General features: G+C 41.2%; 1 protein-coding gene across 6 annotated transcripts in view; it reads right to left on the bottom strand.

Moving 5' to 3' along the window:
- The window catches only part of LOC114552745 (scavenger receptor cysteine-rich type 1 protein M160), a 54,591-nt gene that overhangs the window by 18,904 nt on the left and 7,822 nt on the right, over positions 1-27,865 (bottom strand). For 3 of the 6 annotated variants that reach the window (XR_003692217.1, XM_028573770.1, XM_028573769.1), the window contains exons 3-13: positions 26,249-26,551; positions 19,674-19,706; positions 19,090-19,380; positions 7,524-7,832; positions 7,130-7,435; positions 5,965-6,273; positions 5,572-5,874; positions 3,742-4,050; positions 3,348-3,653; positions 979-1,281; positions 23-355 (exon numbers count right to left, since the gene is read on the bottom strand). Coding sequence is in view for 5 of the 6 variants with exons in the window: in XM_028573770.1 (XP_028429571.1) it covers positions 23-355; positions 979-1,281; positions 3,348-3,653; positions 3,742-4,050; positions 5,572-5,874; positions 5,965-6,273; positions 7,130-7,435; positions 7,524-7,832; positions 19,090-19,380; positions 19,674-19,706; positions 26,249-26,291 (2,845 nt within the window). In the remaining variant the exon portion in view is untranslated. The remainder of the gene's footprint in view (positions 1-22; positions 356-978; positions 1,282-3,347; positions 3,654-3,741; positions 4,051-5,571; positions 5,875-5,964; positions 6,274-7,129; positions 7,436-7,523; positions 7,833-19,089; positions 19,381-19,673; positions 19,707-26,248; positions 26,552-27,865) is intronic. The other 3 variants (XM_028573771.1, XM_028573772.1, XM_028573773.1) reach the window with 2 other exon arrangements.

Below are 27,865 nucleotides of genomic sequence, written 5' to 3'. Positions count from 1 at the left end.
TTTAGGTTCTCGATAAAGTTACCTGCGAGAGTGAGATGGAGCGGCCGGCTCTGAGAAGAGAAGTTATGGGAGAAAACGTAGAGGTGATAAACACAGCGGTACTCCCCTCGGTGGGTGGGGTCTGCAGCAGAGAACAGGAAGTGGGCTGAGTGATTGACAGCTGGCAGGGTGTAGTTCTTCTGTTCTGGGTCGGAGGTGTTGAAGATGAGCTGGAAGGAGCCTCCTGGGTACTGTGGCAGGATGGAGCAGCTGATGGTGAAGTTGGAGCCCATGAGCACTCGCAACCCCTGCTGCGTGGCCTCAGAAACCCCGTCAATGTGGGTAGAGAAGGAGATGTTTGGCTGAGCCAGCAAATCTATGGACACCGTGGATGAAAAGTGTAGACCACATATCAAGAATATAAAATTATACCATGATCATCTTTATCTTTATTTGTTTTGTTAAAGTGATAAACACTGAGCAAAGTCAAATGTGTTTCATGCAGGGGCGGACGTTGTAACATTAGGGGCTCAGCTATAATCTGGGGGCGGAGGAGTCCTTTTTAAAACCATTTGATAAAAGAAAGCCTCAAACTCTGTAAATCATTTGAGAAAAAACTTGAAAGTTGCCAAAGAAAAGAACCATCCTATAAAGCCTACATCCTGTTTTATATCTAATTGTTCTCCAACTGTCTTCTTAAACCAGAACAAAACAACTCCTGTTGCAAGAAAAGGGGCAAAAATGTAGTTACTATTTTGGAAGTTACATAACATACTGTAGATAATAGGGTAGGAATTGGAGTAAACCGCATCTTGAAACTAAGGCAATATTTCCTTTTTAACTGCTTTGACTGCAACCACGATGAATGACCAGATAGTTCGCAGCGACCATATATCATCTACACCATCCTGACCGTGCTGACCGGATAAGATGACAGGATTTGTTTATTAGCAAAAGAAAGTAAAGGTTAAGAATGTGACAGTCACTGTTTAGGGTTACCTGAGCAGACCACCTCCAGGTTGATGGGGATTGTCCTGTAACTTGTTAACGATAAACACTCCCGTACTATCCTTTCAGACTGAACACAAGAATGACTGATCTCCCACACACGTGTTTCTGAAGAGCTGCTGCTGATGTTTGTGGAAACAGCAGAACCACAGTCCAGCCGTTTACACACTGCAGATGATAACTTCTGGACCCATTCAGAATCCCATTCAATCACTGGTCTCCACTGTCCCTGGTGTTTCATCTCTGGTATACCAACACAGGTACTGGCTCCTCCTGACAACCTGACATCAGGCTCTGAACAGAGACACCAAAATAATTCATAAAGTAAATGAAGTCATTTTTATGAATACATTTGGTAACACTTTATTTGAAGGCTGTGCATAAGAGTGACATGACACCATCATGAACATGATTTGTCATCAGGTCAATTATGACAGACCCTACAAGAACAAACATTTGGTATGAAAGACTTCCTTTTAACAGCCAGGAACCTCAGACAGAAGCTATCTCTTGGTGGGCGGCCATCTGCCTCGACTGGTTAGAGAGAAATAGATTTAGAAATATGACTCATAATAATTATATTAGTGGGTATAATGGAATAGCACAATGAAGAGTGGCAATTATAGTAACAGTAAAGATATAAGAACTAGGACTAATAATAATAGCAGTAGAAGTGCAGGGCGTAGCAGGCCGTCAAGCAGGACCATGGCAGCAGCTGCAAACACGGTCCGGGTGCCACCACAATCCAAGGAAATCTGCGAGGCGAGACAGCACAAGGGCTCCGGCAAGAAGCTTAGTTAGGACCATGCATTAATGGGACATGAAAGCACACCTATGGAAAGAGAGGAGGAGAGAGGAGATCAGTGCATAGACGTAATTCAAAACTGGCCAGTTCAGCAGAAAAGTCATATTTTACCGAATGACACCTAATCACAGTCAAACATTCATAAAGTTTTGTTCATGTTAATGACCCGGTGTCATGTCAGTCTTTTGCACACTTCAAAAATGTAACTACTTTTTCGGGTAAAAAGTAGTGTAACACGCTACTACTGAAAATTTGGTTATGAAACGTAGTTCCTTTTTCAATTTGGAGTTACTTTTCCCAGGGACAGATTTGACAGCGACGCTGCCTTCTCAGCTGCGCACTCACAAGCTCCGCATGGGACATGACAGAGGCTGGTAGCATAGCCAAAGCTAACTTTTGAGAGCATTTTAAGCTTTGTGGCATTTTGCTGGATGGCGCTCTGAGCCAGGCAGACACAAAGCTGACAACCTCACAGATGGATGCGGTGGAGATGGCCTCATACATACACGCAGCGGACCGCTGTGGACTTGACACGCAAGGATTTCCAGAAAAGAGGCTGCATGTGTCTACGACAATGCACGGACCACCGTGGCTGCGTAACCGGTACAAGTCGTTACAGACATTACATACACTAACACCGACGCCGATGACCTGCCGATGTGCATTTAACCCACGCTGGACTCGTTTATAATGAATCAGCCATCACTCTGTGAGTAGAAAATCCAGTCTGCAGTGTAGTTAAGACACTTCACTGATAAACCATATTACATATTATTTATACATACAATAACGTCTTGTATAATTAACTTCAGTCTCTGCCAGAGACGCCTGCTTTTAAAAGTAACGTAAAAGTAAGGAGTTTAGGAAAATGGCGTGTATGTTGACACAAAGTCATGATGCCACGTTGTAACCACGAAATCTCCGGCTTTGGGAACTTTTTCTTCTGAGTTGAAGTTTTTTTCAACTCAAGGCGTTCAAGGCACTCCTGCAAAAATGCAAGGTGCGTAGAGCATGAGCCCAAGGCTGATAAAACGTGCTCTGTCTGATTAGGGCTTTGTGTCGCCCAACCAGAACATAAAATGTCCAACGTATCAGGCTGCTCATGAACCATACAGCTGTAGGTAACACATACACTGCTGCTGTATCAAAGCGCTGTGGACTGCTTAGGGAAAAGGTCGGGGTGGATGGGTGGTTCATAAAACACAGCACTTTCATATTCGTATTGAACAGCCAAATCTGATTCATCTGACTTAATTCTGAGTCTGGTACATACAACCGCATTTCTCCATTGCTGGCTAAATAAGATAACTTACTCAATAATGCCTTTTCATTTCCCATAAACCTATGCATTGCTGCTTGCATCTGCAACCATGTGGCACTGTCAGATGGAATGTAAAACTAAGCTCTTATTCTTGATGACTTCTCCTGGATCTACTTTAACTTGGATGTTACATCGTTTGGATGTGCTTTGAACAAAAGCATCTGTAAAATGTAAATTCAAGTGAAAAGACTGAGATTACAGTTATAGCTGAAGTGTTGGCTGGTCTGGTGTTACCTGCGCAGTTGATCTCCAGGTTGAAACTGGAAGTGTAAGACTTTGTTAATATACACTCCCTAACTGCAGACTTGGATTGAAGACAAGTTGATCTAATCATTGATATTTCTGTGTTGAAATCCATCTCTTTCCACCCTGTTGAAACAGCAGAGCCGCAGTCAAGATGTCTACACACTACATCTGCTGCCTTTAGATTCCACGCAGAATGATCATCAACATCCACTTTACTCCACTCTCCCTCTTTCTTTATCTCCAGTCCACCGGCACAGGGACTGGATCCTCTCGCCAACTGGAAATTATCGGGATCTGGGCAGACAAGAGTAATTGGTAAAGATAGATCATTTCTGATTTATCTAAATAGAAACTCTAATCAAAGCTACAGCTCTTCTTTTACCTGAGCAGGTGAGTCCAACAGCTTTGCCAGAAGAGCAGGTGTTTCTATCTGAGCTGTCACAGTCCAGCAGAGCAGACTCATGGCCTCTACACTGGAACTCTTTGGTCCACACTGGAGCCTCCATGTCTCCATAGAGCGCCCCCTGGAGGACTGAAGGAGCTTCACAGCCAAGCTCCCTGCAGACCACCTCTGCATCCTCCAGGTCAAAGTCATCCTCACACACTGAGGACCACGACTGGGTAGACTGGTTAGACTTCACCTCCAGTCTGCCTGAACACAGACTAGTCCCATTCACCAGCCTGACAGAGTCTAGAGAAGAGAGATAGACAGACAGAGAAAGAGAAAGAAAGACAGAAAAACATGCAGACAAAGAAGTAAAGTGTATAAAAGTATGGCATTCCAAAATAACACTAACACCTTACAATACAATAGCTCTGCCAGGTCTGTGTTTTTTTTATTCTTGCTAGGCAACCACCAAATCTCTGGCTTTGGACACTTTTGCTCTCTGAGTTTAATTTTTTTCAACCCAAAGCGTTCAGGGTACTCCTGCAAAAATGCAAGTCGCATAGAGAAGAAAAATATGAGGCACTTAGCAACGCAAAAGCAGCGAGCACAACGCTTCACTTTTTTTGAAAAAGCCTTCCAAGGCTGATAAAACGTGCTCTGTCTGATAGGGGCCTTATGTCGCCCGAACAAAACATGAAAAACATAAAACGTATCAGGCCGCTCATGAACCATACAGCTGTAGGTAACACATACACTGCTGCTGTATGGTTGCTGCTGTATCAAAGCGCTGTGGACTGCTTATGGAAAAGGTCGGGGTGGATGGGTGGGTCATAAAACACCAGACTGATCTCATGAAATGGCATATGTATGACACGCAAATTTGTATGGCCCTATTTGCGTGTTATCAAGACGCATACTCGCTTTTTAGTGTGTTCATCAATGCCGTTTGGCCTCCATTGACTTACATTACCTTGCTATTGTGTGTGAATTATCGCCGTAGCGAGTAGTATAAAAGGACGGAAGTCCGCAGATGGGTAAAACACAGGACTTTCACCCAGGAGAGCCTGGATTGCATCCCGTGTGTTTATCAACCATTGTTTTTTATTTTTATTTAATAAAGCCTTCCCTAATGCTCTTTTGCTAAACCCAACCTTTATTGTTTTCCTAACATGTGACATTGGTCACCATCGTGTTTTTGTCATTGTTTGTTCATTTATTTGTGTTACTAAAGCCTTACCCAATGCTCTTTTCCTAAACCCAATTTTTTTTTTTACACGCTTGACGTTGTTCTTGCGATAGCACGGCACGTTCTCGCAATAAAACTTTACATCCGCTGTATACAGCGTAGAAATACACGCGGATACTATAACTCAAAATGCGTACAGATAACATGCAATTTGGCTTCAGGAAAATGCTGTGTATGTTTACGCAACGACATGATGCAACGTTGTAAAACACAGCGCTTTCATATTCGTATTGAACAGCCAAAACTGATTAAGCTGACTTAATTCTGAGTCTGGTACATACAGCCGTAGTTCTCCATTGCTGGCTGAATAAGATAACTTCCTCAATGCTGCCTTTTCATTTCCCATAAACCTATGCATTGCTGCATGCACCTGCAACCATGTGGTACTGTCAGATGGAATGTAAAACTAAGCTCTTATTCTTGATGACATCTCCTGGATCTACTTTAACTTGGATGATACCTCGTTTGGACGTGCTTTGAACAAAAGCATCTGTGAAATGTAAATTCAAGCGACAACACCGAGATTACAGTTATAGCTGTAAGCTATAAGCTGTAAGTATTGCCTGGTGTGGTGTTACCTGAGCAGTTGATCTCCAGGTTGGAATGGGAATGGTAAGACTTTGTTGATATACACTCCCTAACTGCAGACTTGGATTGAAGACAAATTGAGCTAATCCACCATATTTCTGTGTTGAAATCCATCTCTTTCCACCCTGTTGAAAAAGCAGAGCCGCAGTCAAGTTGTCTACACACTACATCTGCTGCCTTTAGATTCCAGGCAGAATCTTTAACATCCACTTTACTCCACTTTCCCTCTTTCTTTATCTCCAGTCCACCGGCACAGCGACTGGATCCTCTCGCCAACTGGAAATTATCGGACTCTGAAAAGACAAGAGTAATTGGTAAAAAAAAGTCATTTCACATTTATCAAAATAAAAACTCAAATCAAAGCTACAGCTCCTCTACTCTACCTGAGCAGGTGAGTCCAACAGTTTTGCCAGAAGAGCAGGTGTTTCTATCTGAGCTCTCACACTCCAGCAGAGCAGACTCAAGGCCTCTACACTGGAACTCTTTGGTCCACATTGGAGCCTCCATGTCTCCATAGAGCGCCCCCTGGAGGACTGAAGGAGCCCCACAGCCCAGCTCCCTGCAGACCACCTCTGCATCCTGGAGGTCAAAGTCATCTTCACACACTGAGGACCACGGCTGGGTAGACTGGTTAGACTTCACCTCCAGTCTGCCTGAACACAGACTAGTCCCATTCACCAGCCTGATAGATTCTGGAGAAGAGAGAGAGACAGAGAGAGAAAGAAAGACAGAAAAACATGCAGAGAGAATTGAAAGTGTATAAAAGTATGGCATTGCAAAATAACACTAAAACCTTACAATACAATAGTGCTGCCAGTTGAAAGTTTTTTTTATTCTCGCTAGGCAACTGCCAAATCACCGGCTTTGGGCACTTTTTCTATCAGAGTTGAAGTTTTTTCAACTCAAGGCATTCAGGGCACTCCTGCAAAAATGCAAGGCGCATAGAGCAGAAAGATATGAGGCCCCCAAAAGCATTGAGCACAACGCTTCACTTTTCTTGAAAAAGCTGCCCAAGGCTGATAAAACGCGCTCTGTCTGATCAGGGCCTTATGTCGCCCAACCAGAACATAAAATGTCCAACGTATCAGGCTGCTCATGAGTCATACAGCTGTAGGTAACACATACACTGCTGCTGTATCAAAGCGCTGTGGACTGCTTAGGGAAAAGGTCATGGTGGATGGGTGGGTCATAAAACACAGCACTTTCATATTTGTATTCAACAGCAAAATCTGATTCAGTGTACTTAATTCTGAGTCGGGTACATACAGCCGTAGTTCTCCATTGCTGGCTGAATAAGATAACTTACTCAATGCTGCCTTTTTATTTCCCATAAACCTATGCATTGCTGCATGCATCTGCAACCATGTGGCACTGTCAGATGGAATGTAAAACTAAACTCTTATTCTTGATGACTTCTCCTGGATCTACTGTAGCATAGATGGTACCTAATTTAGACGTGCTTTGAACAAAAGCATCTGTGAAATGTAAATGCAAGTGAAAAGACTGAGATTACAGTTATAGCTGAAGTATTGCCTGGTGTGGTGTTACCTGAACAGTTGATCTCCAGGTTGGAAAGGGAAAGGGAATACTTTGTTAATATGCACTCCCTAAATGCAGACTTGGATTGAAGACAAGTTGATCTAATACTCCATATTAATGTGTAGTAATTCATCTGTTTCCACTCTGTCGAAACAGCAGAGCCGCAGTCAAGATGTCTACACACTACATCTGCTGCCTTTAGATTCCAGGCAGAATCATCGTCAACATCCACTTTACTCCACTCTCCATCTTTCTTCATCTCCAGTTGACCAGCACAGCGACTGGCTCCTCTCGCCAACTGGAAAATATTGGGCTCTGAGCAGACAAGAGTAATTGGTAAAAATAGATCATGCTACATTTATTAAAATAGAAACTCTAATCAAAGCTACAACTCTTCTTCTACCTGAGCAGGTGAGTCCAACAGCTTTGCCAGAAGAGCAGGTGTTTCTATCTGAGCTGTCACAGTCCAGCAGAGCAGACTCATGGCCTCTACACTGGAACTCTTTGGTCCACACTGGAGCCTCCATGTCTCCATAGAGCACCCCCTGGAGGACTGAAGGAGCCCCACAGCCAAGCTCCCTGCAGACCACCTCTGCATCCTGCAGGTCAAAGTCATCTTCACACACTGAGGACCACGACTGGTTAGACTGGGTAGACTTCACCTCCAGTCTGCCTGAACACAGACTAGTCCCATTCTCCAGCCTGACAGAGTCTGGAGAAGAGAGAGAGACAGACAGAGAAAGACAGAGAAACATGCAGACAGAGAATTAAAGTGTATAAAAGTATATTGCATTGGCAAAATAACACTGACACGTTACAATACAATGAAGACAAACAGCAATAAGACGATGGGCACTCTGAGTTGAAGTTTTTTTTAACTCAAGGCGTTCAGGGCACTTCTGCAAAAATGGACGGCATGTAGAGCAGAAAAATATGAGGCACTCAGCAATTTAAAAGCAGCGAGCAAAACACGTCACTCTTATTGAAAACAATTACAAAAAGCCGCCCAACGTGCTGTCTGTCTGATCAGGGCCTTATGTTGCCAAACCAGAAGTATTCGTATATATAGCTACGAAACGTTAGGCACTGTTATTCCTATATATTCCACGTTTTTTTCACTGTATGCTCAACATTAAAGGTGCTCTAAGCGATGTCACACGTTTTTCAGGCTACAACATTGTTTGTCACATACAGCAAACATCTCCTCACTATCTGCTAGCTGCCTGTCCCCTGAACACACTGTAAAAAAAGCGGTCTCTGGAGACAGCACAGCCTCCACAAACGGCGACAAAAACAAACTGCACCAACCTGCACCACGAAACATAACAATCAGTGTTCCAGCCAATAACCGATAAGAAGGAGTTGGTTGAGTTATCACCGCAGCAGTGTTAGCACGTAGGATACTTCCACAAAATGCGTTCATGACTCAACCAACTCCTTGTTTGCTCTTTGCTTGTGACAAAAAAATGTGTAGCCTAAAAAATGCGTGACATCGCTTAGAGCAGTGGTCAGCGCCCCCCTTACTCATGTCTAAGAAAAGCTGAGCCCCCCCCACCCCGAAACCGAAGTTGAGGTAACTCTCGAGATAGAGCCTTACTTTCTTTTTTGATACAGAGGAGTTATCAGCACTTTTACGTTTCTCCGCCATGTTTCATTCATAAAATAGTGATGCCGTGGCGGCAGGAAAAACGAGGATGATAGCAGCTAGCAGCTGACCTGATGACAGCAAGGGTCACAGGTTAAGAGGTCCCAGAGGTTTGGCCTACTAAGCACTAAAATTTTAAGCGAGAACAAAAATATATATTTTCATTCAGACTTTTGTATACATGATATATTGTAGTTTATTATCATAATTTATTTAACATGTGCAAATTTTTTTTTTTTACCTCAACCTCAAACCACATAAAGACTTGCGCTGTTGAGCCATGTAGAGGGGAGGTCAGAGTGGATGTTTTGCGTCATAAAACAGCGCTTTGATGTTGGGAAGCGGAGATCGCATTCATGGGAAAACAAGATTTTCACACAGGAAATGCGTGTTCCTTGGGAGTGTTTTAATCCAAACCATGATCTTTTTCCTTAAATGGGGCGACATTTCCGAGCTAGTTCAGGCAAATATCAAATAATTCTTCCAAAACACTAACACATTCTCTCCCAACAGGAACATTTAGTCAATGTACAATTATTGCACAATGTCATACAAAACACTAACATCCCATGGAATTACAGAAACTGCATTATTTTATGTGTCAGTCAGGCCTGCCCTTATACAACAGACAAAAGTGATTGTTTTGATCATATATTGTGTTTTGCACTGCAGTTTCTGTTGAACCCTCTCTATATTTTTTTTTTTTTTGGGTTTAGTAAAAAAATTTTAAAGATCATTTTTTGGGCCTTTCCGCCTTTATTTGACAGGACAGCTAGGTGAGAAAGGGGAGAGAGAGAGGTGGAAGACATGCAGGAAATTGTCACAAGTCAGATTTGAACCCTGGACCTCTGCATCGAGGCATAAATCTCCAAGTATATGTACATCTGCTCTACCCACTGAACCAACCCGGCCACAAATTTGTTTCTTTTACTGCAGAAATTCAATACAAAAAATGAATGACCCATCTCAGAGTAGCTTTATAGAATGTACGGTTTATGAAAAAAAGGAGACAGATACAGAATTGCCCTGGTACTCCTCTTCCTCTCCCTCGTGAAGGCATTTTTGTTATTTTCTGTGTTGATCTACAGTACATTGTTCAAATAGGTGCTGTTTTACTGTACTACCATATGATCATGCGATTGAAAGAACCTCTACACCTGAGTGTGTTTCCTAGAAGGGAATCAGCTGTGATTGATCTATTTGCATAACTTCAATCAGCTGTTTCTCAATAAATGCATGTATAAAATGCAGGGGATATATTTGTGTTTCAATTTACAATATGATCAGCTGTTCACTTTGACTTTAGCCTATAAGTTAGGTTTAGAACATGTTGTTATCTGGTCTGACATGCAGTGTGAAGGCATTTGTAAATTTGGCAGTAAAGATCCATTGCTTTGGTTTTGTTGGAGCTTGTGTGTAAAAGAAGTTCAAGCAATTTAAATTTGTGTTAACTTTATGCATTTTGTGTCAAAGCAACAAGAAATGTGTTAATTGTATAGCCTTCACAGAGAGATGTTGTGCTAACTGTGTCAAGAGTTTAGGAAAGTTGTTAAAAGTATTGAAAAAAGGGTCATAACGATCGTGAAAAACTGTAAGCTGCTCGTCAACGGCACTGCTGCCCTGCTCCCATATTGCTGACTGCTCTGTAAACCCCACCACCACCCCAGCATCCACCTGCAGGCTCCAGCCAGGGGGAAGCTACTTTATCATCACTCCCAATATCTCATGTAAACATAATCTGCAGAGAGTGATAAGGTCGGAGTCTGGATGCCAAACACAATATTCTGATGTTATAATAAAACATTTCGGTAACACTTTATAATAACTATCCATAATTCATCATTTATTAAGCATTAATTAACTATTAGTTAATGGTTTGTTCATTATTACTTATTAATTGTTCATACATAGTTCATCATGAGTAAAGTATTTGTTCACACAATTATTAATGGTTTGGTCATAGTAAATAAGCCTATTAGTTAATGTTTGTTTTCATCATTATTAATTAATTGTTCTTACATAATTCATCATCAGTAAAGCATTTATTCACATAGTTACAAATGGTTTGTTCATAGTAAATAAGCCTATCTTGAAAAATATGTTTGTAAGTACATGATTTATACTTAATAAATAATGAAACAACCATTTGGAAATGAAATAATTTTCCCATTATAAACCAGTTACTAACTATTGCTAAATGCTTTGTTCATCATTTGTAAAGCACTGCTCCTATGTTAATTCTCATGAATGAAGCATTTGTATACACACTCATAAATGGTTTGTTCATAGTAAATAAGGCTCTTGGAAGTTATGTTCATAAATAGAAGTTTGACACTTTCTAAGTATTGCAAAAACCATTAGTAAATTAAATAATTTTCCCTTTATAAACTATCTACAAACTAGTAGTAATTTATTTGTTTATCATTTGTAAAGCATAGTTCCTACATTCAATCTAATCAGTAAAGCATTTGTAAATGCAGTTAGTAAATGGTTGGTCCATAGTAAGTAAGCCCATGTAAAAGGTTTATCAGTATATTTTATAATAATTCCTACATGATGCATTAACCATTTGTAAATTAAGTAATTTTACCATTATCAACTAGGTACTCAGGAACGTAAACGGTTGTTTATAACTAGGAAGTTAATGATTAACAGACTATCTAGACCTACATTTGTTCATGTCTTAAATAAAATTAAAAATACTTACCAATAATGTAATCCATGATTAACTCATGAGTTACTACTGGTTAGTTAAGTATACTGTGTGAGCCCATCTAAAGTGAGCACTTTCTATGCTTTACAAAGCATTTATAAATGAGTTGCAAAGGCTAGCAGATACAACAGAGACACAAGTAAAAAAAGTATTTGTAACCCTTATTACGATGTCGTAAGAATGTACATTTATGAAATAGCTCGTAGTAGTGTTATGTAGTTGATATCAATGTGAATTTGGACCAGAACCAGAAGAAAACTAGATTGTTAAGAGCCAGAGAATTGAACATCAATAAAGAGACTAGGAAACCAGGATAAAGTTTGAGACGTGTATTAATATACACAGAAACATGGCATACACATATACAGATAAAACACAGGTATGAAAAATAACAACTAAAATAATAAAGTGCGCTCATAAAATAAACCCCCTTAGTTCTATGAGCTCAATTGTTCTTTGATGACAAGAGTTCAGAGATGTTCAACGTTGGGGCCCATATGAGTTTGGTTTCTCTTTGTCCTACCACCATGAAGAAGGAATCCAGGGCAATCCGTATAAGTTCTGAGTCTCGATCCTGTAGCTCGCCACCCAGCCCACTGAACTGGGAATCTCTAACCCCTGGAAGACTCTGGGATCTGAAGAGTCGATGTGATCCAATATCCCTCTCTGGACCTGACCTCCCGTGCGTAGCGCTTCTCAAATCTCCACCTCCTCCACCTGTAGATAAGGCCAAATCAGTTCTCTCAATTACTATTCAGTAATAAAATCAATTGCTTAGGCTACAATGAAAATAAAATGAGGTGATATTTCATAACCCATATTGAAATATCTAAATTTCTATTCAGTTGTACAACCGTTCTTAAATTTCTTCTCTTAAGTATCAAAAGTATATAAATTCCTTTCAGGTATCAAAAGTACATTTATATTATTTTGTAACCTTTATACAAAAAATACATTTCTAATTCAAGTTTTATGGAACCTACCTTAGTAACATTAACACTATTCTTAATATAATTGCATAAATTGCATGTAAACATCTCTCAAATTGTATTATTTTCCCATAACTTAAGCTACAGTGTTGTAATTTAGAGGCATTAAGACATGCGTGCTTATGTATCCCTCCCTGCACAGGTAACCGTAGAAAGAATGCACTAAATATTAGCCTCTTTGAGTTACTTCTCCATAAACGCCAGTTAAACAATTAAACACACAACTTCAACAGATACCCGCAGCTAGCAATAGTGTTGAAAAGCAACATTACTTTCCATAACCAATAGATAGAATCATTAGCCTTTTCACAGGCAATACGCAGTACTCCGCTAGCCTTTTGTGGCTAATTACCCTATTGACATATGAATACAGCATCTTAGCTAACCCGTTAGCTTTGCACTATTAGCAATAGACAGTATTAGCACCGTTCTCTTAATACAACCATGATTAGCACCGATTAGCATGGATGCTAGCGAACTCAAGGCATAGCTAGTGTCAAGAAATGACTCACCATTTTCATGGAATTCACTGCCTTTAACTCCGTGACGACAGTGGATTCAGGCACAGCTCTTTTTCGTTTTATTCACAACAAAGCATAGCCAGTATTAGATAGGATTTAATTCAATAAATTTCGTTATTTTTCTCTTATCAAGTGAATAACAACAGGCTTATACGACGTCACGTTCTGATGCAGCGCCTAAGGGACGTGAGGAGACGTAAATATAGAGCTCAACAAACAAGCCTAGTTGATAGCTGATTGGTCAACTCACAGACCCAAGTTCACCCATTGGCTTATTTACAAGCAGAGGTGTCAAGTAACGAAGTACAAATACTTCGTTACCTTACTTAAGTAGAAATTTTGGGTATCTATACTTTACTGGAGTAATTATTTTACAGCATACTTTTTACTTCTACTCCTTACATTTTCACGCAATTATCTGTACTTTCTACTCCTTATATTTTAAGAATAGCCTCGTTACTCATATTTCAGTTCAGCTTGTTCATCGTTCGAAAACACACACACAAAAAACCCTATCCAAATCGCTCTATCCGGAGAGAGTGAATGTGATTGTGGTTGGATGAGAAGTATAAACATGGCTATTCCGACACCCTATTGGTTTGTACGCGATCCATCAAACCTGCACAGACCCGGTGCTAATACGCCACTGGTGCCTTAACGACCGTTATCTACCGGACCGAATAGCAACGCGGATTTCGGTGCCTTATTGCGGTGCCACTTAGATGCCTGCGCTTCTCTCTGATGCTCCGAAAACGGACGTTAGAGGGAACTGAAACATCGCCGCACGGGACGCTAGTTAACACTACAGTTGGCAGCAGGTAACATTAGCCTAGCGTTAGCTAGCAGCTGGAGTAAACATGATAAAATGCTGAGAGCTAAACGGTGTAAAAGTGTGTCTGTATTTCACTAGAGAGGATTGTAACACCAGCCTGTAGCTGCCGGTGTCTGAAAAACACAGACACAGATATGTGTCACCTTTTTCAGCCCTGAGTTTGCAGGTACGATTTAATATAACATTATTATAGTCATATGGTTTTGTCCCCACTTTTTGGGGTTACGTTTTTGTCCTTAATGGCATTTTTCCCCTTACATCAGGGTCGTCAACGTTTTTTTAAACCAAGGACCCCTTAACTTAAAGTGAGATGTAGCAGGGACCCCCTATGAAATTAAGTTGCATATTAAACTGGGCCTACAATAACTGTTAGGGCAACCTAAAGCCTTCTTATGTACCCTTTTTTCATAAGCTATAAAAATATTAATTGTTGGCATGATTTTATAAATCATATTTTAATGTTACATATGTGGCACAGTAAATCTAGGATTAACTGTATCTGTGGGCTGATATCTTAGTGACTACCCTATAGGCCAGTAAGCCTATCAATTTATATTTGCTAATAATATGTGGGAATTATGGAATAATTTGGAGGCCCCCCTGCAATGACTCTGAGGACCCCCTGTTGAAGATCTCTGCCTTACATTACTTTTACTTTTATACTTTAAGTAGTTTTGAAACCAATACTTTTACACTTTTACTTAAGTATAAAGCTTGAGTTGATACTTCAACTTCTACAAAAGTCTTTTCAAACCCTAGTATCTATACTTCTACTTGAGTAATGAATGTGAATACTTTTGACACCTCTGTTTACAAGCCCATCATAGTTAACAATAATGACACCCCTATATTATTTTATTTTATTTTGAGACATTCGTTTTGTTTTCCAAGTTATTAAAATATGGTCAAAAATAGTTGTAAGAGATATGGGAGAAAATAGTGGAAAATGAATGAACTTTCACTTAGCTTTGATGGGCTTGTAAATAAGCCAATGGGTGAACTCAGGTCCGTGAGCTGACCAATCAGCTATCAACTAGGCTACGTCAGATCTCTAGATTTATGTCTCCTCCATGGTGTCCTCACGTCCCTTTTGGCGCTACATCGGAACGTAGGCAGCAGTTATTCACTCGGTAAGAGAAAAATAACAAAAATTGAATTAAATCCTATCTAATACTGGCTATGCTTTGTTGTGAATAAAACGAAAAAGAGCTGTGCCTGAATCCCCTGTCGTCACGGAGTTAAAGGCAGTGAATTCCATGAAAATGGTGAGTCATTTCCTGACACTAGCTATGCCTTGAGTTCGCTAGCATCCATGCTAATCGGTGCTATTCATGGTTGTATTAAGAGAACGGTGCTAATACTGTCTATTGCTAATAGTGCAAAGCTAACGGGTTAGCTAAGATGCTGTATTCATATGCTAATAGGGTAATTAGCCACAAAAGGCTAGCGAAGTACTGCGTATTGCCTGTGAAAAGGCTAATGATTCTATCTATTGGTTATGGAAAGTAATGTTGCTTTTCAACACTATTGCTAGCTGCGGGTATCTGTTGAAGTTCTGTGTTTAATTGTTTAACTGGCGTTTATGGAGAAGTAACTCAAAGAGGCTAATATTTAGTGCATTCTTTCTACTGTTACCTGTGCAGGGAGGGATACATAAGCACGCATGTCTTAATGCCTCTAAATTACAACACTGTAGCTTAAGTTATGGGAAAATAATACAATTTGAGAGATGTTTACATGCAATTTATGCAATTATATTAAGAATAGTGTTAATGTTACTAAGGTAGGTTCCATAAAACTTGAATTAGAAATGTATTTTTTGTATAAAGGTTACAAAATAATATAAATGTACTTTTGATACCTGAAAGGAATTTATATACTTTTGATACTTAAGAGAAGAAATTTAAGAACGGTTGTACAACTGAATAGAGATTTAGATATTTCAATATGGGTTATGAAATATCACCTCATTTTATTTTCATTGTAGCCTAAGCAATTGATTTTATTACTGAATAGTAATTGAGAGAACTGATTTGGCCTTATCTACAGGTGGAGGAGGTGGAGATTTGAGAAGCGCTACGCACGGGAGGTCAGGTCCAGAGAGGGATATTGGATCACATCGACTCTTCAGATCCCAGAGTCTTCCAGGGGTTAGAGATTCCCAGTTCAGTGGGCTGGGTGGCGAGCTACAGGATCGAGACTCAGAACTTATACGGATTGCCCTGGATTCCTTCTTCATGGTGGTAGGACAAAGAGAAACCAAACTCATATGGGCCCCAACGTTGAACATCTCTGAACTCTTGTCATCAAAGAACAATTGAGCTCATAGAACTAAGGGGGTTTATTTTATGAGCGCACTTTATTATTTTAGTTGTTATTTTTCATACCTGTGTTTTATCTGTGTATGTGTATGCCATGTTTCTGTGTATATTAATACACGTCTCAAACTTTATCCTGGTTTCCTAGTCTCTTTATTGATGTTCAATTCTCTGGCTCTTAACAATCTAGTTTTCTTCTGGTTCTGGTCCAAATTCACATTGATATCAACTACATAACACTACTACGAGCTATTTCATAAATGTACATTCTTACGACATCGTAATAAGGGTTACATATACCTTTTTTACTTGTGTCTCTGTTGTATCTGCTAGCCTTTGCAACTCATTTATAAATGCTTTGTAAAGCATAGAAAGTGCTCACTTTAGATGGGCTCACACAGTATACTTAACTAACCAGTAGTAACTCATGAGTTAATCATGGATTGATGTGTTGGTAAGTGCTTGTTAAAGATGTATTAACACTAAATATCCATAGGCATATTTCTGAAGGCATGTCCAAATAGAGCAATACATGTGTGTGTCCAGGTTCTGTTAGCCTTTGGAACTCATTTATAAATGGTTTGTAAAGCATAGAAAGTACTCACTTTAGATGGGCTCACACAGTATGCTTAACTAACCAGTAGTAACTCATGAGTTAATCATGGATTACATTATTGGTAAGTATTTGTAACAGATGTGTTAACATCCAAGCTATTAGTTTAGGCCTTTTTCTAAATCATAACATTTTATTTAAGACATGAACAAATGTAGGTCTAGATAGTCTGTTAATCATTAACTTCTTAGTTATAAACAACCGTTTACGTTCCTGAGTACCTTGTTGATAATGGTAAAATTACTTAATTTACAAATGGTTAATGCATCATGTAGGAATTATTAAAAAATATACTGATAAACATTTTACATGGGCTTACTTACTATGGACCAACCATTTACTAACTGCATTTACAAATGCTTTACTGATTAGATTGAATGTAGGAACTATGCTTTACAAATGATAAACAAATAAATTACTACTAGTTTGTAGATAGTTTATAAAGGGAAAATTATTTAATTTACTAATGGTTTTTGCAATACTTAGAAAGTGTCAAACTTCTATTTATGAACATAACTTCCAAGAGCCTTATTTACTATGAACAAACCATTTATGAGTGTGTATACAAATGCTTCATTCATGAGAATTAACATAGGAGCAGTGCTTTACAAATGATGAACAAAGCATTTAGCAATAGTTAGTAACTGGTTTATAATGGGAAAATTATTTCATTTCCAAATGGTTGTTTCATTATTTGTTAAGTATAAATCATGTACTTACAAACATATTTTTCAAGATAGGCTTATTTACTATGAACAAACCATTTGTAACTATGTGAATAAATGCTTTACTGATGATGAATTATGTAAGAACAATTAATTAATAATGATGAAAAAAAACATTAACTAATAGGCTTATTTACTATGACCAAACCATTAATAATTGTGTGAACAAATACTTTACTCATGATGAACTATGTATGAACAATTAATAAGTAATAATGAACAAACCATTAACTAATAGTTAACTAATGCTTAATAAATGATGAATTATGGATAGTTATTATAAAGTGTTACCCATTTCAATCATGAGTTGTCCGACTGAGTCATTTTGGGGCGTAAACTTAACTCTTTGTTTTGTTGCCTAAAATTAACTGTCATCGCCGCATGCCCACTTTTGTCTATCTTTTTCCTTAACACTTGTGTTGTCTTCCCGTGTAACTTTTGTTTTTTTTCTGGGTCAAAATCAAAACTTTTTTTTCAACGTTTTGGACGTATTTTTCAACACTTTTGTTGCTTTTCTGCCAATGTTTTTGTCACTTTTTGCCAACGTTTTTTTATACACCTTTTTACGTTTTTGTGTGTTTTTTTTGTGTTATTACCGACATTTTTGTCACTATTTTCAACGTTCTTTTATAAAAAAAACAAAAGTCAAATGCTATGAAATTGAATAAAACTTGTGAATAGCGTTGTATGAAACCATCCACGTTATTTCTTTTGAAAATTTGGTTGAAAGAACCCCAAATTTCTGATATAGAAACTTTTTGAAAATCAGTCAAATTTGACCCGAGGACAACAGGAGAGTTAATTGGGGCGACGTTTCCGAGCTAGTTCAGGCAGGCAACACGATCTGCACCGCTGTATAGACATGTGGCGCTCTATTTAAGCTGCTCGTCAATGGCACTGCTGCCCTGCTCCCATATTGCTGACTGCTCTGTAAACCCCACCACCACCCCAGCATCCACCTGCAGGCTCCAGCCAGGGGGAAGCTACTTTAGCATCACTTACCAATATCTCATGTAAACCCAATCTGCGGGAAGTGATAAGGTCGGAGTCTGGACGCCAAACACAATATTCTGCTGTTATAATAAACATTTAAATCATGAGTTGTCCGACTGAGTCATTTTGGGGCCTAAACTTAACTGTCGTCGCCGCATGACGCCCACTTTTTGTCGTCTAAACTTAATTCTAATATCCGCCAAAATGACCAGCAACTCGTGTGCCCTGTACCCGGCTCAAAGTCCCTTTTATCAGGTAAACTGAACTACCAACTACTGCTTATTTGATGGAGCACTGTATCGGCTACCTCCAACTTCCACCTGACGTCACAGAGCTCTATAGCCGGCCTCTGTAGCAGGGTTTTATTACTAAATGTGGCAAATTATTACATAATGCGAGTGTAATTACATAATGAAGTATAAATGCATTACATTTTGAAATGTTATTATATAAGTTGTTTTACATAATGCGTTGTTACAGGCCATTTCAGTGACAGTCCCCTTCTGGTGGCTGATGTCAGAGGAATATCTTGGAAGGTTTGAAGCCATGAGCCTCCAACAACAAACCTACTTATGAGCTTGCTTTGGAATTTGTGTTTTTGTGTTACTGATTGTTGTTACCTGAGCAGATGATCTCCAAACTGGTAGAAATAATCCAGGACCTTTTAGTTAAACATTTCTTCAGTCTAGATCCAGACTCTAGACAGGAAGGTGTGATTCTGCTAGAAGGGTTTGAATCTCTTTTTGATGAAGCTCGAACCACAGAGCCACAGTCCAGGTGTCTGCAAACTACATCTGCTAACTTTAGGTCCCATTCACGGTCATCCACTTCTGCCCACTCTCCCTGGCGCTTCACCTGAAGCACACCAGAACAGCGGCTGGATCCTCCCAACAACCGCATCTCATCAATATCTGAACACAGGTGAGAGAGTAATTAGTACATAGAAATATTTTACACATCTATTACATGAGACAGGTGAGTAGGAGAGGGACGAGTAGGTCAAAGGTTTAAAAGAAACTCCTGCATACTGTTTAACTTGCAACGATAACATTAATAACTGGTAATGTTTCTGTATTAAACCTAGATCTAAAACCTTTTTAAATGTATCTTTGCAAGGCAGACAGTGTGCAGGAGTTTCTTTGCAATGAGAGAGTAATTAGTCAAATAATTTCCTGTGTAATTCATCATTTATATCTAGTTTTACCTTTTCCCTCTGTCTGGAAACCTGGGAGGAATCCTAAAAAAAACCACACATAAATAAATGAAAAATGTGCCCTGCTCTGGACAGGTCAGGCAGAACGGTTACAGTAGAAACATCCTTTACAGTTTCTACAGTTATTATTCAAATAAGCCATCAAAACACAAACTGACGGTTTAAAACCTGCTCTCACGATAATTACTACAGCCACTGGAGTTTTACGGCTAACAATAAACCCAATTGTCGGTCGCTGTGAGCTGCTCGGACAATCTGTATCACAATATGATCATTTTCTAGGTCAGTAGGGGTTTGTATTCAGATCCTTAAAGTGCTCATATTATGCTTTTTGGCTTTTCCTTTTCCTTTATTGTGTAATATATCTTTTTTGTGCACGTCATAGGTTTACAAAGTGAAAAAGCCCAAAGTCCACCCCAAAGGGTGAACAGAAAACACAGTTCACTAACTGCTTCTGACTGGCTAGTAGTCCTTACCTAGGTACTGTCAGGGCACGTCCACATACTCTGCTTCTGACTTGCCAGTAGTCCTTACCTAGGTACTGTCAGGGCACACCCTGAAACTCTTCTTCTGACTGGCTAGTAGTCCTTACCTAGATACTGAGCATGTGCAGCTCCCAACAAAGATGGATCAGAAGTGCAATGTCTCATTCTGTAGCTAAAACAGAGAGCTCTTTATAAGATAATATTCAGATGTTGTGTTCATATGATGTTCTAATACCCCAAGTCCCAAGTAGACAAAAATTAAATGAATGCAAGTGTAATTTAAATACAAGATAATTTAGAAATAAGATAAACTCTAGATGATATCATTAAGGTGTAACTATGAAGTAAAGACGATTAAATATTTCAGAATTGCATTATGCCGGTTTTATGATTTTGTTCCTAAAAAAAATATGAAATTTAAAAACAGAATTTTAAAAAGCTTGAAACATCTTTTGGGGTACTTCTACAATCAACCACATGAGTTATTAAGTCAGCTATTCTATAAATCAACTGTAAGTAATAATGACTTATGATGTGGGGGGGTCTGGGTCGTCCCCCAGAAAACATTTTTCTTCATTTCCTGCATTTTGGTGAATTTGTATGCACCTTTCTAACTTTTTCTGAATCAATTTATGCTGGAAATATCTTTATGTAAAGGGAAACATAGATTTCAATCCAAATATAAAACCATCCATCCATCTTCGTCCGCTTATCCGGTATCGGGTCGCTGGGGGAGCAGCTCCAGCAGGGGACCCCAAACTTCCCTTTCCCGAGCAACATTAACCAGCTCCGACTGGGGGATCCCGAGGCGTTCCCAGGCCAGGTTGGAGATATAATCCCTCCACCTAGTCCTGGGTCTTCCCTGAGGCCTCCTCCCAGCTGGACGTGCCTGGAACACCTCCCTAGGGACGCGCCCAGGGGGCATCCTTACCCGAACCATCCTTGCCCGAACCACCTCAACTGGCTCCTTTCGACGCAAAGGAGCAGCGGCTCTACTCCGAGCTCCTCACGGATGACTAAGCTTCTCACCCTATCTCTAAGGGAGACGCCAGCCACCCTCCTGAGGAAATCCATTTTGGCCGCTTGTACCATGGATCTCGTTCTTTCGGTCATGACCCAGCCTTCATGACCATAGGTGAGGGTAGGAACGAAAACTGACCGGTAGATCGAGAGCTTTGCCTTCTGGCTCAGCTCTCTTTTCGTCTCAACGGTGCAATAGATTGAATGTAATACCGCACCCGCTGCGCCCGATTCTCCGACCAATCTCCCGCTCCATTGTCCCCTCACTCATGAACAAAACCCCAAGGTACTTGAACTCCTTCACTTGGGGTAAGGACTCATTCCCTACCTGGAGAAGGCATTCCATCGGTTTCCTGCTGAGAACCATGGCCTCTGATTTAGAGGTGCTGATCCTCATCCCAACCGCTTCACACTCGGTTGCGAACCGATCCAGTGAGTGCTGAAGGTCACAGGCCGATGATGCCATCAGGACCACATCATCTGCAAAGAGCAGCGATGAGATCCCCAGCCCACCGAACTGCAACCCCTCCCCACCCCGACTACGCCTCGATATCCTGTCCATAAATATTACAAACAGGATTGGTGACGAAGCGCAGCCCTGGCGGAGGCCAACCCTCACCTGAAACGAGTCCGACTTACTGCCGAGAACCCGGACACAGCTCTCACTTTGGTCGTACAGAGATTGGATGGCCCTGAGTAGAGACTCTCTAGAGACCCTCACCCCATACTCTCGCAGCACCTCCCACAGTATTTCCCGGGGGACCCGGTCATACGCCTTCTCCAAATCCACAAAACACATGTAGACCGGTTGGGCATACTCCCAGGCTCCCTCCAGGATCCTTGCGAGAGTGAAGAGCTGGTCCGTTGTTCAACAACCAGGACGGAATCCGCATTGTTCCTCCGGCCGAACCCTCCTTTCCAGCACCTTGGAGTAGACTTTACCAGGGAGGCTGAGAAGTGTGATACCCCTGTAATTGGCACACACCCTCTGGTCCCCCTTTTTAAAAAGGGGAACCACCACCCCAGTCTGCCACTCCTTTGGCACCGTCCCAGACTTCCACGCAATGTTGAAGAGGCGTGTCAACCAGGACAGCCCCTCCACACCCAGAGCGTTGAGCATTTCTGGACGGATCTCATCAATCCCCGGGGCTTTGCCACTGTGGAGTTGTTTGACTACATCAGTGACTTCCGCCTGGGAAATCAACGACAATCCCCCATTATCCTCCAGCTCTGCCTCTAACATAGAGGGCGTATTAGTCGGATTCAGGAGTTCCTCAAAGTGCTCCTTCCACCGCCCTATTACCTCCTCAGTTGAGGTCAACAGTGTCCCATCCTTACTGTACACAGCTTGGATGGTTCCCCGTTTCCCCCTCCTGAGGTGGCAAACAGTTTTCCAGAAGCACTTTGGTGCCGACCGAAAGTCCTTCTCCATGTCTTCTCCAAACTTCTCCCACACCCGCTGCTTTGCCTCTTTCACGGCAGAGGCTGCAGCCCTTCGGGCCCTTCGGTACCTTGCAACTGCCTCCGGAGTCCTTCGGTATAACATATCCCGGAAAGACTCCTTCAGTCGGACGGCTTCCCTGACCACCGGTGTCAACCACGGTGTTCGTGGGTTACCGCCCCTTGAGGCACCTAAGACCCTAAGATCACAGCTCCTCGCCGCAGCTTCAGCAATGGAAACTTTGAACATTGTCCACTCGGGTTCATTGCCCCAGCCTCCACAGGGATGCACGAAAAGCTCCGCCCGGAGGTGTGAGTTGAAAGTCTGTCGGACAGGGGCCTCCTCCAGACGTTCCCAATTTACCCGCACTACACGTTTGGGCTTACCAGGTCTGTCCAGAGTCTTCCCCCACCCCCTGACCCAACTCACCACCAGATGGTGATCAGTTGACAGCTCTGCCCCTCTCTTCACCCGAGTGTCCAAAACATATGGCCTCAGATCAGATGAAACGATTATGTCCCTAACATCCCTATGTTCGAACATGGTGTTCGTTATAGACAATCCATGACTAGCACAGAAGTCCAACAACAAACAACCACTCTGGTTTAGATCAGGGAGGCCGTTCCTCCCAATCACGCCTCTCCAGGTGTCTCCATCATTGCCCACGTGTGCGTTGAAGTCCCCCAGCAGAACAATGGAGTCCCCCACTGGCGCCCCATGCAGGACTCCACTCAAGGTCTCCAAGAAGGCCGAATACTCCGAACTCCTGTTTGGTGCATATGCACAAACAACAGTCAGAGTTTTCCCCCACAACCCGCAGGGCGTGGGAGGCGACCCTCTCGTCCACCGGGTAAACTCCAACGTGGCGGGCGCTCAGCCGGGGCTTGTGAGTATCCCCACCCCGCCTGGCGCCTCACACCCTGGGCAACTCCGGAGAAGAAAAGAGTCCAACCCCTATCCAGGAGTACGGTTCCAGAACCGAGACTGTGCGTAGAGGTAAGCCCCACCAGATCTAACCGGTAGCGCTCCACCTCCCGCACCAATTCCGGCTCCTTCCCCCACAGAGAGGTGACGTTCCAGGTCCCCAGAGCCAGCGTCTGCTGCCCGGGTCTGGTCCGTCGAGGCCCCTGACCTTCACTGCCACCCATGTGGCAGCGCACCCGACCCCAGCGGTTCCTCCCACAGGTGGCGGGCCCATGGGCTGGAGAGATGGGAGCCACGTAGCTTGTTCGGGCTGTGCCCGGCCGGGCTCCGTGGCAAACCCGGCCACCAGGCGCTCGCCGACGAGCCCGCCGTCTGGGCCTGGCTCCAGACGGGGGCCCCTGGCTTCCTCCGGGCAGGGTCACTCCATCTCTACCTTGTTTTTCCATAGGGTTTTTGAACCATTCTTTGTCTGGCCCCTCACCTGAGACCACTTTGCCTTGGGAGACCCTACCAGGAGCACAAAGCTCCAGACAACACAGCCCTCAGGTTCACAGAGACACACAAACCTCTCCACCACGATAAGGTGATGGCTCACGGAGAAACCATAATGGAATATATGGCAGTAAGGCTCTCAGGCATTCTGTATTGCTGTCATCTATGTATTCTCCTGTAGATCAACTTTTCTAATTATATCTGAGTCAGCACACATGTAGCCTATAGGCATCATTTACTCTTTCCTCCTCTTTTGCATCTTTTGTTGAATAAGTAACCTCCTTAAATGTGCATATGACAATTATTAACCTCAATGATACATTAATTCATTTTAATGAATTAATAAACCGTGTTTGAGCAAGATTTCTGCTCATGTCCAAAACTTTGTGCACATTCAAAATATATCTGTATTCTCTGTGATTTGGAGGAGTCGTGATATTTTAAGAAAAATTAAGTGATAATAGGCTATTACAAGAATAAAGTCACTAAATTTCAGGAAATAATCTACCTGCACCATAGTCTGCTGTGCGTTACATGATTTCTCTGCTGATACGGTAGATCTCAGACCTTCTGACAGACTAAGAGCCCCCTTTTGAGACTCTGGTCTCTGAATGAGACAACGTTTAGGGAAGTGGCTTTACGCTGCTCTACGTCAGAGGTGGAAAACTGAAAGTACTGCAAAAATACACAGAGCACAAACACGACACATCTGCTGCAGCATGCCCACAGCAGAGCGCGTCCTTTATAAATAAACCTGAAGCTGCACAGACTACGGAAGGCGCTCTGCTCATCTCTATTTTTACAGCGAGAGTGGACACTAAGCGACACACAGGTCTGCTTCAGAGCTCCGTGTGTTTGAGTCTGAACCATATGCAGCATGTGCAAAGCAAAAGCACAATGAAATAAGGCAACTTATGGGCTGAAGCCCCGTCTATATATGTGTATATATATACACACACACACACACACATACACATATATATATATACACACACACACACACACATACATATATATATATATATATATATATATATATATATATATATAAATGTTTTCGTTACACTGTGAGTTTAGTTTTCATGGTGGATTTAGAGAGAAGCAGCCAACGAGGTATGTTGTTTTGTATTTCTGTATTTTACTTTGGTGAATGGTTTATGTTTTGAGTAGGACGCTAATATGGTCTATAGGTTTTCGTTATACTGTGTGTTTAGTTTCACGGTGGATTTAGAGAGAAGTTTCAAATAAACTAGTAGCAAAAGAAACACTTGTGCCTGCGAGGGAATTATATATAGGCCTATATTATTTTGAATATTTTATCAGAGTCAACATTTAGTCTTTCTAGCTGTAACCACCAGGGCTCAGTACCAAACTAGTATTTGTGTGTGTCTGTGTTTTGGCTTAAATTTCTAGGTTAACGGTGAGTAATCAGCACATCACAGTCAGAAAGCAGCGTCAGTTAAGAAAGGGTAACACCTGCACACTTTTCCAAGCAAAAAAAGTTTACTGACAACATTTAAATCCTACTTAGATCTTCAGCAGAGCAGCCGGCTGCAGCAGGTCGAAAGTTCAAGAGTCCACTATTGCTTAGTTACCTATGTGCATGCGTGATAGCTCTTGAACTCTTGAGCTGCAGCTCTGCTGGCTCAGCTGTAGTGTCAGGTTACAGCCTGCTGCTACATAGTCATTACTAAGGACATAACAAGGGCAAATGTTTTTTTTTGTCGAAAAAATAAGTTTTGCAATATTGGATAGTATGAGTTCGACAATTGAGTAGTGTGGACTTCACCGGAAAACAGGAAATAAACAGAGGTATGGATTAACACAACTTTTTTGCCTTTCTGTCACATCTACTGCAGTCAGATTTGCTTTGTTCCCTCAGTAGGAATCACTACACATTGGTAGGCACTTGTAATGACATTTCAAACATGTTTAGAGGCTAAAAACAGATTTCAAACTTGCCCTGTTTAAGCCTAGTGGGTGCTAACTCTAGCAGGAGGATAACACGGTGTAGGCAGCACCGATTGTTTCTGTTTTTCTTGCTACTGACAGCACTCCAAACAACAGAGCTATGTGTTGAAATCCACTGGAATTCTCCTTTAATTAATCAAAGTATATAAAAAAGAAAAAGCACATAAAAAACAATAATCCACAGTTGTGTTGTGTGGGCAGCTGTACTGTAGTTAAACAGGTTGAAGTCCTACCTGAGCTCCAGAGCAACATGAACAGCACCAGTACACGAGCCATGTCCAGTTGGTGTGTCACCTTCCACTCTATCGTCTTCACGTACTGTCTCTTGATCTTATATGTGTCTTTCAGCTCTCCTCGGATGTGCAGTTTCCTCTCTTAGTTCCTCATCAGGTTTCGTATGTTTTCTCCGTTTGCCAACATATTTCAACTTATTTCAGGGACAATCAAACTACTCTGGACTGATTGTTCCAAGTAGCCTTACCAAAATGGCTCAGGATGCTGCAAATGCTGGTAGTCCCTCTATAATATGAAAATGGCTGGTGGATTTAAGACACAAAATAATAACTTACTATCGAATGAATCAGATTTAAATGTATCTGTTAGTGTCTGGATGATGTTCACATTGTTAGGTCTAAGGGCATTTACTCGATTTGACATACAGTATTATTCAAATTTGCATATAACCTGACCCCCATGTTTGTCATATCAACAAACTCAGCTTTCTGTATAGTGAGGCCCAAATCTCTCCTAGAGCAATGTGTAAAGAGATCATTTGGCCCTAAAGCTGGAAGGTGAATGGTTAGCTTATTGAAATTCTTCAAATCTCTTGTAAAAAAAACATGGGAAAATTGTCACCAATTATACACAGAGAGGCAGATGACGAGCGTCACAAGTTTTCTTCCCTGATTCCTTATTCGCTGTGTGAGCACAATGATCTCACAATTTTAAAAAGAGATTCTTCCTATACCTAAACCACATTCTGTGAAGTATTATCACTGAAATATTAAAGCTTTAGTTGTAACTTTTTCATATTAATGAATGTCCGTTACATTCAGGCCATTGCCAAATGAGTTGTTACAAAGCTAATTAAGACTATCAGCCCAACACAACTCTCTCTGTATTTCTCAGTATTACTATGTTCAGAAGATTGTGGTGTCTGGCGATCTTCCCGCGCAGAAACTCAAGCTAATAACCTCTTCTAAAGAGTTTTTTAATCTTCTGTGTCCTCCTTAAGAATAGAAACCAGATGTGTTTGATTGGTGATTGAATTGATTGGTTTAAAGAAATGCCAATAAACCAGAGCACATTTTTCTCCCATCCCAGAATGCTGTGTGGACTAGCCAGACGCTCCTCCGCTGCGCTGTGGAGGAGGGTCTGGCAATACGAGACTAATGATTTAATGATTTTATGAAATTATTTAAAATGTAATGCATTTCAAACGTTTTACGTGTCAGCTGTAGTTGAAACAATGTATGTTTTATATGAGAAGAACTCTAGCGGCTATGTGAACTATGACTTGTCTGTCAGGGCCAGACTACACGCCAGTAGCGTGTAGTTGTTGATTTGAAAAACTTGTACTTCAGGTCGATCTTCCCTCAGATGAATAAAAGGAATAACTTGATGAGCTTGAGTAACTTGAATCTTTAAGTTTATTACAATACAAATCTGATATCCATTACATTACATGTCATTTAGTTGACGCTTTTATCCAAAGCCACTTCAAATTAAGTGCTCTCAACCTTGAAGGTACAAACTCCGGACAGCAAGAAGTAAGTGGGATGGAAGAAAAACATGATCTTGTTTAATTGGCATTTCTTTAAACCAATCACAATCGTTTTGGTCGGCACTAC

Source organism: Perca flavescens, chromosome 3 (assembly GCF_004354835.1).
Source record: "Perca flavescens isolate YP-PL-M2 chromosome 3, PFLA_1.0, whole genome shotgun sequence".
Classification (NCBI taxonomy): Eukaryota; Metazoa; Chordata; class Actinopteri; order Perciformes; family Percidae; genus Perca; species Perca flavescens.
This window is presented reverse-complemented; position numbering and strand designations above follow the sequence as displayed.